This window comes from Staurois parvus, unplaced genomic scaffold (assembly GCF_062004578.1).
Source record: "Staurois parvus isolate SC_StPar_1 unplaced genomic scaffold, SC_StPar_1.0 ptg002140l, whole genome shotgun sequence".
In the NCBI taxonomy this organism is placed as follows: domain Eukaryota; kingdom Metazoa; phylum Chordata; class Amphibia; order Anura; family Ranidae; genus Staurois; species Staurois parvus.
In genome coordinates this window covers 3,306,549-3,318,842 of record NW_028319936.1, presented here as the reverse complement: position 1 = coordinate 3,318,842, position 12,294 = coordinate 3,306,549, and the positions used below count along the sequence as shown (strand labels likewise).

At 39.0% G+C, this 12,294-nt stretch overlaps 1 protein-coding gene across 2 annotated transcripts in view; it reads right to left on the bottom strand.

The window, feature by feature from the left end:
• LOC149432467 (ultra-long-chain fatty acid omega-hydroxylase-like) overlaps positions 1-12,294 on the bottom strand; it is a 61,856-nt gene that overhangs the window by 27,348 nt on the left and 22,214 nt on the right. The window contains exon 3 of one of the 2 annotated variants that reach the window (XM_089665123.1): positions 10,139-10,283. In XM_089665123.1, the coding sequence (XP_089521249.1) occupies positions 10,139-10,283 (145 nt within the window). Of the gene's footprint in view, positions 1-1,153; positions 1,299-10,138; positions 10,284-12,294 lie in introns of both variants that reach the window. The other variant, XM_089665124.1, reaches the window with a different exon arrangement.

Genomic DNA, 12,294 nt, shown 5'->3' with positions numbered 1-12,294 from the left:
TTTCTCATTTCCCCATCTTGACTTTAAGGCATTTCAACCAAACTCTGCTCTGTGGGATCACAATATATTTCTTTATTGAACCTTAAAAGGTTACCCTGTAGCATAACCCATTAAAATCAAGTTTAGCAATTCAGGAACAATCAAGATTCATAAATTAAACATGTATGCATATGACATGACCAGACAAACAAGACAATGGTGTCCCATCACAATGAATCAGAAATAGTAGATCACTAGGAAATGTATAGAGGCATGTAAAGGAAACAGTTAATATATTAAGAAATTGAAATCTGAATTCTCACCTATCAGATATCTTTTTACACTGAATGATAACCTATTTGTTACCCTTTTTAATGTAAAGCTGGAGATGGTCACCATAACATTAGCTTCATTAAACACCCAAGAATTGGGTTTTATTTTTACTTCTGCTGTTATTGTGGGAAAAAACAACCAGATTGGCTGTGACTATAAGAAGGTGACTATTTAAATTTTCTTGTCATTGCAATCTAAAACAAATCTCGATTCAGCCTCACTAATGATTCAACAATAAATGTTCCTGAACTTTTCAAACAAAATCCTTCTAGTGTATGGTCATTTTATGAACAGAGCTACTTTGCATACTTTTTCTTGGTCAATGACAGTGTTGAAGCCAACTGACCAGAATGACAGCTGGAGCACTAGTATAGTATAGTCCAGGTTTCCCTTAAGGTGCTTCTCCAGCAAATTTCTTTATAAAATGTAATTATGGACACTAAATATTAAGGACACACTGATTTCTCTGTCATCTTGCATTCCATTTAGGGATGATATGTGGGGCAGTACTGTATGTAGCAAAGTAGGGCAATCCCTCAAATGATTCCTCTTCACTGTATTTACATCTTTGCCAACAAAGATAAAAGTGCAAAAGTAAGGGTGAAGCTAAAAAAGCACATAGGTGTGCTGGAAAAAGTAATTGCCTACTATTTGCAGGATTTGGGGTTCAGCACCATAAGCATAACAGAGCACAAATGTCATATTTTTCATGCATGTCTTACAATGTATGCTACTAACATGAGTGTCTATTCAGTATGCACACCAGCCAGCTGGAAAAAGTCATAGCACATAAACTGAAGCAGGCGACAATGATACAGAAGACTTGGAAGCAATAGTCTACCTCGAACCTGCAGGACTGATTTAATGCTAGTGGGGTGGAAAAGTCTGATGATAGGATAGTAAAGGCTAAACCACCAGCAGCAGGCATAGACGTACTTCTTCACCAGATCATTTGCCACCAGTAATCCTTCTTCTGTACCTTTGATCTAGATTAGTGGGAAGTAACAGTCAGATGGATAGCAATCATGCATGCACATTTAAAGTATATGTAAACCCAATCTCTAAAATCTCATGTGAGTCTTAACATGTACATATTTTCAGTCTTTTAAGATTTGCAGCTTTCAATAAAAGAATACCTTATGATTCTGACATGAAGGACCCTTTGCAGCCACTTCAAATTATAGGGTGGCAACATTCTTTCCCAGTCTTTCAATTGTTGTCCTGCATTGTCACCCTGTCACATGCTCTCCCAATAGGAACTACAAGTGACCTTGCTAATACACAGGGGTTGATTTATTAAAACTAAAGAGTGCAAAACCTGGTGCAGCTTTGCATAGAAGCCAATCAGCTTCCAATTAATTTTATGTCAAAGCTTAATTGAACAACCTAAAGTTAGATGCTGATTGGCTACCATGCACAGCTGCACCAGATTTTGCACGCTCCAGTTTTAGTAAATCAACCCCACAATGTACTGGCATGTTCCAGTGCTGATGTTGATGTGCAATAAATAATGAAAATTGGTAAAACCAGTATTTTAGAAATAAAACAATTAAAATGTTTATGATAACCAGGACTTTAGCAATCTAAATGTCACTTCAGGTAGGGTTTACATGTACTTTAATAGGTCCGCAGATCTGGAAAGTTGAGCCCGATTATAAACCCTAGTGGATGTGTTGTACATGGTAGCTAATGAGACTCCATTCGTATTTTTTTAGAGCAATGATTCCCATTTGGCTTTCAGCTTTTTTTTTATATAGAATAATTATTTAATTATTAATAATTACCGTATATAAAACAGTAAATAATATTATGAACAAAACTTTTCCTAATTTATTTTTTTTTCACTGTGGCCCTGGCTCTCCAAAAATGGTAAGTTTAAATGTGGCCCTGAGATCTTTTCTTTGCTCCTCTATCAGTAAACAACCCCTACGCCCTATATATTTGGGAAAGGAAACTCCAGAACAACATTTGCTTTATAACACTTTCAGCTGAAAACTACTAGTATGTTATAGCAGGAAATATTTAATATACAACTGTACATAGCAGACTATTTTAAAACTACTTTTCAATTACACAGTTACACATGCCATACATTTCCTCTTATTCACAAAGTAAATGAAAACAATAACTTACATTGATACTCTTCTTGCTCCTAGGTCCAGGCAGTTACCCTGCTGTATTCTGAACACATTAGATTGGTTGCTTGGCACCAGATCCATTCAGAGAATGCTTTACACTTTCTGAATGAATGCAAAAGCATTATCTGATTGGGGGTGGTGAAGAGCGTGACATCACCACCACACCTCTCTACCTTGTCCAATCAGAGAATGATTTGCAACACAAACAAAAAGTAAAGGTTGACTGCGCTCCAATGGCCAGGAAGATACAAATTTTATTATATAAAATCCATGCACAAAATAGTCACAGTTCCCAGATACAGGACAGCAGTAGATGTTAACGCATTTCACACTAAAAGTGCTTAGTCATAACAAAAAACACCTATCATGGGTCTCTCTAAATATGCTTCTTATCAGCTGAATTCAATGAGGTGTTAACTACTGTCTTCCTAAATTGTACTTAACCAATGGCTTACAAAATTGTACTTAACCAATGGCTTACATCTTTACTCCATAAAGATCAATAAAACATTAGAATAATACAAAGATTGTAAAAATGTGTACAAAACATTCACACAAAATCGCATACCTATGAGCATAAATACTCTTGAGAACAATAAATATAATGATCCTAATAAACATCCAATAATATTGTATATTATGTATCTGAATTTACTCACTTTATACAAATATTAGACAATATTATAATAAACAAAAAATGTTCCTAAACCCTAATTTATCCCTAGGGGGACTGATGGAATATGTCTGAACCTCCACAATTACTGACATAAATTAGATATACACACTAATACTATACCTACTTAGGAGAAGAAAGGTAAACCTTAAAAGTAGCACAAAAGATATACAGTGGATATAAAAAGTTTACACACCCCTGTTAAAATGTCAGGTTTCTGTGATGTAACAAAATGAGACAAAGATAAATCATTTCAGCACTTTTTCCACCTTTAATGTAACCTATAAACTGTACAACTCAGTTGAACAACAAACTGAAATCTTTTAGGTGGAAGACAGTAAAAATAAAAAACTAAACTAATATGGTTGCATAAGTGTGCACACCCTTAAACTAATATTATTATTATTATTATTATTATTATACAGGATTTATATAGCGCCAACAGTTTGCTCAATACTGTTGAAGCACCTTTTGATTTTATTACAGCACTCTTGATATTTCAATATCTGAGGTGTAACTGCACCTTTAGAGATAAATATGAAAGAGAAGCCCTGATACTGAAATCAAGGTTTCTGGATAAAGGATACACAGTGGAGGATTTAGACAAACTGCTTAGTGAGGTGGGTCATTATAATTGTGACAATCTCAATAGGGATAAAGAAGTTGTTCAGGGTAGTTTCGATCGCTTTAATTTGGCATTTTTCACCAGCTTTTCAAGTCAACATTATGTTGTTAAAAATATCATCTGAAAGCATTGGTCTAACCACATTTTAGGTCCTATCTTACCTGAACATCCTACTGTCATCTTTAGGGATGCAGGGAACCTTAGGAATAAAGTAGCACCAAATGTGCCGGATCCACCTATTAGACCAGGGTTCTTTGCCAACTTAGAGGGTTACCATCTTTGTAGAAAGTGCAAAGCTTGCCAAATTAACTCGTTTAAAAGGTAGGAAAATTACCGAATTTACTGGCACACAAACTGGCACACCATATAAAATACGGTCGTTCATATCATGTGCAACTAGACATGTAGTTTACATGTTGAAATGCCCATGCGGTTTGGAATATGTAGGGTGCACAACACATGCTCTCCATGCTCCATGTTCGTTTAAGCGAGCATATCGCTAATATAAGAAAGAGCTTTAAGGAACATAGCGTATCTAAGCACTATGCTTTGAAACATAACAACCACCCTGAGGGTACTACCTTTATCGCCCTGGAGAAATACATCCCAGACTGGCAAGGTAGTAACAGAAAAAGAACCATTTCTAAAGCTGGATATATCGGCTTAAGAGTTATGCACCATGGGGTCTCAATATTGAATGGGACATTCATTGTTTCATTAATAATAGTTGAAATTATAACTTGTTGTATTTTTATTCTTTGTGTCCTTCTTTGATCTTTAGTCACAGAGGATTGGTATCTATTGATTGGTATTTTGGTATATATAAATGTTTCTAACATTGTTAGGCTACGTTCACACTAGCGTTGTGTGCAGGCAGCAGAGAGGCGTTTGGGAAGCGTTTTTACAGCTTCCCAAATGCCTCTGACAATTCTGCACATTGCAGCACACGGTGCTGTTCTAACGGGAGCGTTAGCATCGCGTCGTGGCAAAACGGATGCCTCTGGTCGAGTCAGGAGGCGTTGAAGCCTCCTATTTTAGTCTATGGTGCTGCTCCGCAAACGCCCAACTGGCGTTTGCGGTGCTGTTGCGATGCGGTTGCGGGGCGTTTGCGGAGCGGTAGCACCATTCAAACTTCATTATAGGCGTTTGTGGGGCGTTTTTTAATGCTCGGCAAACGCCTAGCAACCGTCGGCGTTTGTGGACCGTTTGCCGAGCGTTAAAAAACGCTCCGCAAAAGCCGGGCCAACGCTTGCCAAATGCTATAGGGGCAGTCAAGTGTGAACGAGCCCTAAGTCATAATGATTTATTAAAATGTAAAATTTGATCCATTAATATAATTAGAATTATATATTTACGTTTAAATATTTTATTAATTATTTTTTATATCATTTTGTTTCTTTATTTTAAGACATCACCGTGGTAGCTGTGTGTTTTTTTAAACACTAGATGGCGCCTCAATACATTAGTAGCAACCAGTTGAATAGGCTGGCTTACTAGTGAATATATGTTTAAAGCAGAGTTCCACTCACCCTGTCAAAAAATAAAAGTCAGCAGCAACAAAAACCGTCACTGCTGACTTTTAAAAAACAGCCACTTACCTGTCCCTCGGTCCCGTGGTGTGTCCCCTGCAGCCCGTTTCACCGGCCGTCCTATATTCTAGGAGGCCGGCATCTTCAGTGTGGGCACCCAGCTGTGACAGCTTGCAGCTTCATAGCCTGGTGCCTACTGCGCATGCACAAGTAGCGCTGCGCTTCGTGAATGGTCCTGTAGTCTTCTGGGACCTGTCACGTGTCCAAAAAGACTACAGGGAGGGAGGCAGGCAATCGGACCAGAAGTGGGAGCGGGTACCTGTCAAATTCGGGTACCCGCTCCCCCCCCCGCTCCTCAAAGGTGCCAATCCTTAATGGGGAGCAGGGGGGGGGGGCAGTCCTTAAAGTGGAGTCGGAACCACTGAGTGGAGCCATAAGTAATTTTTTACACCCAAATCAGTATTACACCCAAATCAGTGGTTCAGTATTGTTTTTTAATTCCATTCTAGATGGAAATATCTTTGATTGATTGATAGAACAATTAGTTTACAGGTGTGTTTCCTGCTTTCTCCTGCAAACTGTGGCCAATCACTGTGGGGCTTTAGGTCATATATAAGGAATGTGGTAAGACGTGTAGGTGTGCCCCGGATGACGTCACTTATGACGAAACGTGTAGGGCCACGCACACCAAGGTACCATGCATGAGCGACCGGCCGGCAGCCATTTTAGATGCTGGAAGAATCTGACTTTTTGCTTTTACATGCTCATCTATGTCCACTTTCATGTGAGTGTAACAATTTTTAAAATTAACATTGTTTTATTGGTTTTACACTATGTAGAGCATTCTTCTCTTGCATGTCTCCTAATACCTATTTAGGTCCAAACCGGAGTAGTTTAGCTACCCTATTTAGGGATCATTACTTGGAAGATCTTTGGCTTTTCTCCCTTGGGAGTCCAGAGGAGAATCCGGCTTTCCAACCTTCTGGGTTATCTTACAACAAAGCGCGATTGACCACTCTTAACAAGGGGTCACATCTCTCTGGTAAGCCTTTAAGTGAGTGGTTGGTGACACATCAGCTGTCCTTGGATTTTTCCTGTTTCATCACGATCTTTGGGGACTTTACATTATTTTGACAACTCTAGACGGACAATTCTATCAATATTTTTTTAATTACAATTTTGTTTCACTAACGGTTTGGTATTCTGTTAAGCGCTGCACTTTATATGTATATTATTATTGCCTGGTACCAGGATGTTCAGCTGCTATATATTTGCATTTTCATTTTTATCTCACTTTTTAGCGCAGATTTTTATATATTCTAATGTCACTGTTGGCCATATTTTCTCCACTTGATGATGACTGTCTTCAATTTAGAAGGAGCAGTAAGCTCCGAGCATGTAGCCTTTCTCCTGGTGCCCTTTCTCTCCCCACCCATGACGTTACTTCTGCCCAGCAAGTGAGTTCCATGCTGGTTATGGGAACTTTCAGTTTTTGGCTGCAGCAGCCAGAAGCTTCACTTCTATCTACAAGCGGTTTTATACAGAGTTTGGCGGATTCGGCAGGCTGTGGAACATGGCACTACGCCTCTACTTCTTCCCATATTGTAGCTGATGGGCACTGATACCTTTTTTATGCTGTGTTTTTAACCATAGCTCTAATAAATGTCATTGGAATACTGCACTTAGAGGTGCATTTTCCCTTTTCTCGTTTCTTCCACAATACAGAGCTGGCTCACTCTGGGATGGCTGCCATTTGTGCATAATAGGACTCTATAGACTTTACCTAGACTATCATATGATATGCACCATAGTTTACCAGAAGGATCATTAGTCCTGTTTTGTGCGTTGATGATATATTACTCTCTGTATTTACTCGGCGCAACCTCGACTTTTATATTTTACCAAAAATGCGGGTAATTTATTGCGTTTGTTTGCCCTAGAATTCAATTTAGTATGTTTTTTACTAACATTTTGCATTTCCTAGACCTTCACGGTAATATTGTGTTATATAAAAAATTGGAACTACCACTATTTTATTATCTAAGGTGCCTACTTTCAGAAAATATATAATGTTTGGCATTTTGTGTAATCTTCAGGCCTAAAATTATTTTTTTTTTTAAAAGTGTGCAAAAAATGCAAAAATTTCTCTGGTAGCAAAAGCGCTAAGGTGCCTGGCTACATTAGTGGAGCAATTTTTTTTAATGTCACTAAGGTGTTCTCGAAAACGATCCCTGAGCCTCCTGGTAGTGTGTCCCACATACTGTATGGAGCAGATTTTACAGATTGTGTCTCCAGAGAGAGAACAAGCACTTCTTGCCACCATCTTAATACAATTCCCAAGGACCTCTGAACAAGTGGAATCATTAACCACTTCAAGTCCAGACACTTTTCCCCCTTCCTGTCCAGACCAATTATCAGCTTTCAGTGCTATCAAACTTTGAATGACAATTGCGCGGTCATGCAACACTGTACCCATATGACTTTTTTAGCATTTTTTTGAGACAGATAAAACTTTATTTTGGTGGTATTTATTCACCACTGGGATTTTTATTTATATTGCTATATAAATGAAAATGTCCAAAAATTTTTAAAAAAGTGTTTTTCTTATAAAATTTTGCAAATAAATCTTTCTTCATAAATACTGGCCAAAATTGATTCAGTTATCTTTTTAGTAAAAAAAAAAACCCAAATTAGTTTATAACCAAAAATTATAATTTTTATTTTTTTTTTACATTTCTATTTTTATTATTTATGTTTTTTTTTTTAACATACTGTCACCCTAGTAGTACAGTGTCACCATAGTGACACTGTACTACTTGTGGGGGGTGATGAATATTTTTTTTTTTACACTGATTGCTTTTATACCCATAAAGGCTGTAAAAGCAATCATTTCTCCTTCTCTCTGACTGAATTCTTGCAGCCATTGAGAAATACTGTGAGAGCTATGATTGGTCACAGCTTGTCACATGGTACAAAGCTGTTGTGAATAGCCTTGTACCATGTGATCTCTGTGATCATTCACAGATTTCACACGTAGTAAGCAATGATGTCAGCAAGTGACATCATTGCTTACTACTATTCATGTGATCACTGATTAGCCAATCAGTGATCACATGACTGAGACCTCACTAGGACCTCCGGACACAGCGGGCACCGGATCACGGTGCCACACACTCCCAGGGAGAGCGCACAGGCTGTAAATGCTGGCGCTGTTTATGAACAGCAACCCGCTCCTTCACTGCTCAGGTCCGGCCGTTTATGTACATGGGCCGTATGGGAAGTGGTTAAACAAACTTGGCAAATATTTGTTAACAATGTTACCAATTCTGCTTAAATAGTATTCCATACTGTATGACAATACTAGAGAGGGACAGGCATCTGCGTTACTCCTATTCTTTTTTACCTTATTAATCTTGTGACATATCCATTCTATTCCTATTTTTGGTAATATTATGAGCCCTATTGAGAGACAATTTAGGGTAACTCCTATTTAAAAACCTCGGAAATAACAGAGCAGATTCCCGTTCAAAATCTGCCAGCTCACTACAAATACAGCGCATTACAGTGCAGGAGACATTGGATGTGCATTGAATTAGAGTGTTAGGGTGCCATTCAAAATGAACTGCACAGCATATATTGCAATTATGCAGTTTCTACAAAGTTACCGCAAGGCAAAAATGTGAATGGGTCCTAAAATTCAGTAGTTTGTTTCAACAGATGCAAAATTTTTACACTCAGATACAAAATCGGTGAAAATATGGAAACGCAAACATGCACATATATAAAAACACAATGGGGTTGATTTACTAAAGGTGAATAGACTGTGCACTTTGCAGGAGCAGTTGCTCCAGAGCTTAGTAAATGAGAAGAAGCTTTGCTGACTTCCAGCATCCAATCATGTGCAAGCAAAAATGCTGTTTTCTTTTTCCTTGTACGTGATTGGGTATTCTTTGCAAAGAGAAGCTTTATCTCATTTACTAAGCTCTAGAGCAACTGCACTTTGCAAAGATCACAGTCGATTTGCCTTCAGTATATCAACCCCAGTGTTTAAAGGTAAACAATAAAGTAAGAATGTATTCCGACTGTAAATACACTATACTTTGTGAACAAAAGAACTGCAGCAAGACACAATATTCAGCAATAGATATGTCAATGTAAAAGCACCTACGCATCTTTCATGAAACCCAGACTTTAAATACCCAATCAGGTCAAAGAACATTTTAATGCTAGGGTGAAAAACACTTCTTAGTAAATTGATTCTGAACTGTAATGTCAGTGATCCCCTTACCTCCAACAATCATCTCTAGGAAAAAGCATTCAGCTGATTGACCCATTCGGTGGGCTAGCTACGGAAGCTCTCCAAACTTACAGTTTAATAAAAATGTTTATTTTTAGCAAATCAACCCCAAAGCATCAGAGGTGTAACCAGTCTGCTTTAAACATTTGGGTGCACATTAGTACACAAAATGAGAGTTAGAATATGACTAATTGGGTCATACATCATTGTTTGAGGTTCATTGAATAGACAAGTAGAGAAAAAACTCAAATAGGCTGCACTTTTTTGAAGGGATAATACCACAATATTATGTCTGGGACTCATGCAGAACATTTAGAAATATAAAAGTTGTGGCTTTAGTATAGAAAAGGCTGCTTAGGTCAGTCCACCTCTGCTTAGGATGTAAATTTTGGGGAATGTAGCTAACTAAGTCTCTAAGTTTTTTTTTTCATAATCATATCTTGAATATTCACAAATGAAAAACACCTGTGAACATCATTCTTGTTCTTAATTCAGGTTTAAAAAAATAAAAAGAATTATTTGTGGGTGAAACTGTGACACTTCTTCAGACGTCTGATACAATACCTGAAGCTGCTACCATTGGTTTAACTGTGTCCGGATGAACAAGCGAGATTATCGGCAAGGTAGGTCCGAACCATGACTTCAGAGTGTAGGAAAAATTTGTGACTAGCTTGCTGACTTCAGTCAACCCCTCTTCATTAGGTAAAATCTAAAAGCAAAGATATGGCACAAAGCAAAGTTACACTGCATAGGAGTGAAAATGGGTTAGCTTGCAAGCATATTATCAGCATTAATAAGCAGTGCAAGATCAGCGATAAGACCAGGTAGTACCTGTTTATGCCCTATATTTACAAATATATTTCCCTGAAAGTGGAGGACCAACAATCCATATTGTTCCATAAGGAAAGACTATTTTACATCATTATAATACAGAGCTGTGAAACCTATAGACCAGGACCCCAAATGGGTTCCAAAACCAAACATCAAGTTCCCCAATATATCAGATAGGCCATTAAAGTGAACATGACAATCATTTGTAGAAGTAAAGTTTCTGGTTAATACCAAGTCATACAAGATAACAGAGAATACCATTGTCAGTCAGAAATACTCTGGGATGTTCACTTTGTAAATTGACTTTTCATGTAGCTTACTGAATAAGGTAACGTGGTAGTTACTTTAAATACCCAATCATGTGCAAGGAAAATAAAATCAAAAATAGGATTTTTGTTAGTGCATAACTGGAAGACTGGAGGCTACAGTGTGTGCAAGGCAGGGGTGCTGGATGAGGGGGAAAATGGAGGAAATTTTACAGAAAATGTATGAGGTGAAAAGACCTGAAGCTAAGCAGAAACGTCTACTACGAAAAAAAAAATACAACAAAGACTTTATTTCTCTTGGCATTACTAAAGCTTAAAGCAACATTAAACCTTTCTCTTTTTTTATTAAAATAATAAACAAGGTATACTTACCTGCTTTGTGCAATGGGATTGCACAGAGCAGCTGTAAGGGAATTCCCGTGAGACGGCTGATGAATAGACGTGCGCATGTGCACAGAAATGCACGATCACGCACACGCGCGGTGAAGATTGGCGCCAGACGGACTATTTAAAAGATGCCTCTGCCTGTGCTGAGTGCTGACTGGTCTTCAGCTGTTCCCCATTTCCTGCTCATTCCTGTGTGATTTCCTTTTGCTGACCCAACTTGTTCCTGACCTGACTCTGATTCCTCTCCTGCTTGATACTTCGACTCTGCTCTTGACTTTGGCTTGCTTATGGTTTGGTACCTCGCTGTCCGCCCGTTGATGACCCTGGCTATTCCTTTAACACTGCTCCTGTCTCCCATCCCTGCTTCCTGCCTTGCTCTGGTGCACACCTGGCAATCTACCATACCAGCTCTACATATTACTACTGTGTCTGAATCGGAGGTTCATCAGTCTTCCAAAGTCTCCAACTGCAAGAGCTGCAAACAACATCTGCTGGCGCTCTTGTCCCCCTGGACCCTAGACACCCTCTGTTCCACTTCCAGTGGGGTCAGGGCTAGTGACACAAGTGAGGCAGACCTCGTCATTTCAGTCTCCAATCAGGTACGTGACAGCAGCCCTCTTCTTCTGGGGTCTCTGTCAGTACTCCAGGCCCCTCCTCTTCGGCAGGTGCCCCCCATGGAAAGCAGCTTTCTATGGGGACACCTGTGCGCGCTGGCTCCTGAGCCGCCCTGTCTGCATCCATTGACGCAGAGATTTACGGCTTCCTGGGGCATCAGCATGGTATATACATAGTTAAATTGATCCAACTTGACCTCGGTATTAAAACATACCCATGGATTTTTTTTTAGAGGTAGGGCAAAAAGCCTTAAAAAAACAGTGTTTAAACCACAAATGAGTAAGTTGATTGAGGCAGAATCAGCTTGTAAGGCATTAGTTGTGGGTAGCAAGATAGTAACATACCACCAGTATAGGTAATGTCCTGCAGTGCTTCTTATGTGCAATCCTTACATTCCCCTTGTTATATATTCACCTCATCACCTCCTCCCACGCTCGCCTCCAGGACTTCTCCAGTGCCTCCCCCATCCTCTGGAACTCCCTACCACAGTATGTCTGGTCAGCCCCCACCCTGTCTGCTTTTAGGAGCTCTTGGAAAACTCACTTATTCAGGGAAGCCTACCCCTCCTCCACTTAAGAACTGTACTTGAATCACCTCCACCAGATCATCGCCCGCAGCTAT